At 42.3% G+C, this 6,000-nt stretch overlaps 1 protein-coding gene across 2 annotated transcripts in view; it reads right to left on the minus strand.

The window, feature by feature from the left end:
- LOC136580748 (uncharacterized) overlaps positions 1-6,000 on the minus strand; it is a 129,506-nt gene that overhangs the window by 4,381 nt on the left and 119,125 nt on the right. For both annotated transcript variants that reach the window (XM_066581573.1, XM_066581574.1), the window contains one exon: positions 1,693-2,406. In XM_066581573.1, the coding sequence (XP_066437670.1) occupies positions 1,693-2,406 (714 nt within the window). The remainder of the gene's footprint in view (positions 1-1,692; positions 2,407-6,000) is intronic.

Here is a 6,000-nt window from a genome sequence, read left to right on the forward strand (position 1 = left end):
ATGGCTCATATTTAATGCACGATGTACATTACAAAGTGCATTAATATGGCCATACAGAAGTGTATAGACCCACTTGATTTCGCGAGACAACCCCTTTAATGCCAGCCGGCTCTCACATGGAAGCATTTATAGCTACTAATGTAAACCTAACTATAAAACTAACCCTAACCCTGCAGCACAGGCAAAACTCCTTCCACGGTGCTCTCAGCCTCCAAGCTGTGCTGGGTTGCCAGTCAATCAGGAGCTAGGCATGTGACAGGGGCATTCCTCCATCTAAGGACTGTCAAATCCCTAGCTTCCGGTGGCATTAAGGTACACCAGTACCAGTCAGTGCTAGATAAATGCTCTGCATAATCAATGCCATAAACTACAGCAGGGGAGAGTGTCCCTCATAAACTACACCAGGGGAGAGTGCCCCCATAAACTACACCAGGGGAGAGTGCCCCCATAAAAAGCACCAGTGTATTAGAAAGTGGTAGTATGTGTGCCACGTGTTGCATTATGAGTTGAGTAGTTATTAACAATACTATTTGCATATAATATAATCATAACAAAGATAAAAACAAGAAACCAAGCATAATAATCAGTTTAAAATCTTGGGCACACGAGCTGTCTGTTAGTTGAACAGATTTAGGCTGGGCTCACACTAGCGTGTTGGTATAGCATATTCCACATGCAGAATACACTGTACCAATACCCTGTAGGCAGCCATGTTGCCGCTGACACGAAGTGCGCAAAACACGTGCGCAAGAAAAATCACAGTGTGTTCTATCTTGTCACGTATTATGCGTACATACACGCCAAGATAGTACATAGTAATTAGCAGCATGGAGCAAGTATGCAATATTGTGTACTTGCTGCATGCGTGGCTCTTGCGAGCAGCACGCAGCAAAATACACTCAAGTGAGCCCAGCCTTAAGGTGGTTTTACATCTGCAGCAGAGATTTCACTTACTTGCTCTGTTTAGGGAGCAAGAAAGGGGAATCCCCATAGTTGAACAGTTCTGTCTCTGTATAGAACCGAATATTACTGGATAGACCCCATTGACTATAATGGGGTCCGCACACTTTCTGCCAAGCTTTTGGATGGACGAAAAACCAGCCTTAAATATTGTAGACACAGAGCTGAGGAAGACCCTCTTGTGGGCCCAAGAACCATGCTGGTACTCTTCTGTGGGCCTATGAACCATGATGAGATCAGCCATAGTAGGAGCCATGGAGAACAAACATCCTCACCTGTAGTTGACAGTGGGACGGATTATCTACTGCTAATAAATAATTTATGAGTCTGCAATAGAAACCAAGTCCAGGGGTGAGCTCAAGGTACCTCAACTAACACTGAGGGTCTATATACAGTTTAGTCTATTAATCGGAATTAACAACTTTTATACCTCAACTAATCAGTAGAGTCTACATAACCTGAGAGGATGACTTCTATCACTTGCTGTACAAACTTTTTGGAGACATTCCCATGGATACTTTTGGCCTGATGCTTTCGCTACTTGAAGATTAACTGAAGACTTAGTTGACTACCACGTTGAATTACTTAATACATTTGTGAAGTGACATAGATGAGTCTTACTGGACCACAGATTATGGGATTTTCTCCCCAGAAGTGAAAAGTTACTGTAGAGGAAATATTTTTCAAATTAAATAAAATATTGTAGTCCGCTTTCCACGTTCATTGACTTACCATCAGGCTTAATACTAGATGCTTTGGGCGACACTTTGGACATACTGAAACCATAACTGGAATTTCCACTGTTGGTGGTTCGAGTGCTGCTATTTACTGTTGGATTTGGTTGGGATGAAGATACGCTGGTGACATGTAATGGGGGCGATGGGACAGTACGAGGGTTACTTGTAGATTGCCTACCAATGGTACTTTGAGATGACATCTTCGTGGTACTTGCACTGGTGATTGAGAACAAGATCTTGCTGATTGCTGATGACTTGCTTGATATAGTAATAGATGAATTAGCCGATGCACTGGTGGACGTTGGGAGACTTGTTGGTTCAATAGTTGGGAGACCTGTTGGTTTAATAGTTGATGTTGAACTCCTTGATTGGGTACTAGATGGTGTTAGTGATCTACTGGATGAGGAGGGATGACTTGCAGTAACCAAAACTTTGATGTTTGATAGAAGATTATTAGAGGTCCCAGTTCTTGAAGTCATCATCTTAATAGTTGAGTCTTTCATTCTTGTAATTGTAGAGGTTATTGTTTTAGCGACTGGACTTGTTTTGCCTGAAGTAGTTGAAGAGTTGGTCGGTGCAGTGATTGGTGTCACCAGGGTGCTTGTTGTATAGGAGGACATTTGATTGCTTAAGTCTGTTAGAGTATTAAGGAAATCATTGATGGCATTAAATAAGGAGGGGATGGGTGACTGGCCTTCCACAGGTAGAACTAGGGAAAAACATGAAAAATAGAATACAATGAGCAGCCTTGCTTTGTCACAATACAAAATAATTAATATAAGAACAAAATATGGTGTTTTCCTGTGCAGGGTCTTGACTGTAGCAGGTTGCAGGCATTATAAACATTAGGTTCCTCATAGTGTCATACATAGAAGAGTGGAAGCTACAAAGAAATGATCAAAATAGGCCACCATTGTGGTGCCAGACTTTGCCACCCATACCACCCTTTCCACAACCTTAGACTAATTCCCCTTTTTGCTAATTAAGTATGACCTATAGAGAAGAGACTTCTTTAAAGGTTCTGGACAGCCAGTATTAAAAGGGACCAGCAAGAGCTAGATATCTATCTCTCCAAGGCCACATAATAGTCACATGCTCTGTCTCTCCTTTGATACTTGTTACATTAGAACAGCCGCAAATACCTTTTGCAATATCTACTACATGAATGTCTTGGTTATTCGTCAGGCTTTGTCCATCGGAGAACACTACATTTGGCTGAGAATTGGCTCATGTAAAAGGGCCCTTAGTTACTACTATATCTTTGGGGTGCCAGTGGAAACTGGAGTACTATGAGGAAGCCTATGTATGTTAAGGGAAATGTACATTCTTTGGAGACAATGACCCCAAACATACAGTCAATGTCTTGAAGAAGTATTCTCAGCATAAAGAAGAACAAGAAGTCCTGGAAGTGATGATTTGGCCCCATAGAGCCCTGATTTCACATCATCCAGTCTGTCTGAGATTACATGAAGAGACAGAAGGATTGGAGCCGACATCTAGAGAAGATCTGGGCTTAGTTCTCCAAGATGTCTGGAACAACTTCCCTGCTGAGTTCCTTCAAGTACTGTGCAAGTATACATAGAAGAACTGATGCTGCTGTGAAGGTAAAGGGCGTCAACCAGATATTAATGTGATTTACATTTCTTTTTTGTTCAGTCACTTTGCATTTTGGATTTTGACAAAAATAAACTATTTACTCTTCTATTTGTGGAAGCATTCTTACTGTGCAGCAAGTTTTCCACCCTTGACTAATACCTTCCCACAGTAATGTAGATAGGGACAGATTTGAACCGAAGACTTCAATGAATCTTCATGAGTAACTAAATAATATGTACAAAATAGTTTTCTTACCAGTAATCCATATGCTCAGGCCCAGGATCAGGATCATGCTGGTCCCAGAAATAGTCATAGTTATCCAAAGTAGTTTAACAAGTTCATAAAACCCTAGCTGCCCGGTATGAAGAATAAAACCTTACTAGTATGCAGACCTCATATATATATATCCATGGTGGGAGTGGGCACTGGGGTGTGACCGCCTTCTATAACTGATGTCATGCTCAATCTTTTATGGTGTATTTGAAAAGCATGGATAATATGGGAAGATGATGGTATAAAATCTCTAAGTATAGACACAATGCATCAGGGATGGGTATGCGGGAGAACCTGTTTTAGGATTTCGGAGAAACCCCAAATAGTGTTAATCCATTGTCAATCAACAGTACATCCAGCAAACCCATAAATAATTACAAGTAAGTGGGTGAGGAAAAAGCGTAAATGGAATAAAAAATATGACAGAAATTCATGCTTACATTTAAGGAAGGGGGAAATTATGTAAATATCAAGTAAATATGATATATAATGTACAATATATAAATGTAATAGTAACATAGGATGGAAGAAGACACAAGTCTGCCTCAATCTATTATGCTAAAGGGTTGATCCAGAGGAAGGCAAAACAAAACCCTATGAAGTAGTTGTCCCTTTATAATAGGGGAAATTAATCTTCCCAAGTCTATAATCTCACTGCTCTTACAGTAAAGAATCCCCTTCTATGTTAAAGGTGAATCCTTATTTCCTCTACATATGGTAGATACCCACTTGTTATATTCACAGGCCTGGGCATAAATAAAGCATTGGACAGATCTCTGTACTGACTGTTAATGTGTAAACAATCATTGGGTCATCTCTACGTTTTATATAATTGGAGGTTTATGAATCTTTAGAGTATGTAGCCAACTCCATGGTTACTGCCAGAGTCATCATTGCCAATAGAGATGCACTAAAAACAGCTTTACTTAGCATGACAAGGGGGATTGGGGTGGGTATGGATTGTGTATTGGGGCCCAGAAGCTTCACCTCTCTATTTGTTATGTGGTGTTTATTTTGCACTCACATAAGGGTTATATCTGTAAGAGATAAATAAGAAATTAGCCACTGCTTGTGGTTCAGCAGATCTTCGGTGAACATCAAGAGAACCTAAGAAATTGTGAAATCTATTCTTGTGTGCATGTCATCGAAATCCAAGTTGAAGTATCACACCCAAGTCTGCAGCCTACACACCCATACTAAACTGCACAAAACCATCTGAGATGTGAAACTCTCCCATTAGTGATACAGGACATGATGTATGAAGAGAGGAGAAGATCTACCAAACTTGTACATCTGATGTTACGTTCCACCCATCGGGTCTAGACCACATTCTGCAGTGGAGCTCCTGCACTTGCTTCCTTCTCTCACTGAAGCCTGCTCAATCCGTTCTCTGTCCAGAAATCGACCAGAGATTGGAGGAAGAGTGGGCACACCCAGAGGCCCCTGCTATATGCTTTAGTCCTACAAGCTCTATCATCTATATTAAAGGTACAATTACCCAAATGTCCCACCACGCTGAAATAACAAGCATCATCATGGCTACACCCCCTTACACCTGCACAATCCTTTTAAGATCTTCACATTCCTTGACTCCATTGCTCCTGCCTATGATGTAGTAGTGATGTAATGGGATACATGACCCGGGGAGGGCAGAACCCCCTTCGCTGTAGCCACCTTCAACCCTTTTTCCCAATAAAAACACTTAGTCTTTCTTTGGCTAAATTGGCCACAGCAGCCAGTTTATTAACAAAACAATAAATAACATATAAAAAACAAGATTATACAACATACGAGGGGGAGTCCTTGGAGCCACAAAATCTGGTGCGACTATAACAATAACAATAACTTAGCCCCACAGCCCGATGACAGGCTCAAGGGCAACAGGCCGTCCATTGGGTGGCTACCACTACCATCACTTAAGCCGGAGGGAGTCTACTGCCCCCTCCACCAGCCAAGTAATCGCACCAGACACCATACCAATACCTAAGGAGGGAGTCTAAGCAGGTGAGCACATGCCCACCCAACTCCCCCCCATACAATTTCCAACGGCTCCAAGGACCCTCCACCCGCCAACGCAAGCACGGTTTATACCGTAAGTCTGCGCCACCCCAAACAAGCCTAATGCCCTCTCTACGCCTTCCTGAATCGCAACTGCCCATATGTCGGTCCCGATATCATTTAGGTGAACCCCATCGTCTGCCCAGTAATTACCCTCACCTTTTTCCAGGTCAATGTGGCGCACGCTGACTCCCCCATTCCTTGCAACGAAAGCTGACACGTGCCTGTTCAGCTTTACCCTGGCCCGGTTAATTCCCTCCATCGAGCGAACCCCCCTCCAGCTCTTCCTTGGAATAATTTCCGACCACACGATGATCATGGCCGGAAAGAGGCAACGCAAATGAAGAAAGTCATACTGGATGTCACGGCGCAATTC

This window comes from Eleutherodactylus coqui, chromosome 10 (assembly GCF_035609145.1).
Source record: "Eleutherodactylus coqui strain aEleCoq1 chromosome 10, aEleCoq1.hap1, whole genome shotgun sequence".
Lineage (NCBI taxonomy): Eukaryota > Metazoa > Chordata > Amphibia > Anura > Eleutherodactylidae > Eleutherodactylus > Eleutherodactylus coqui.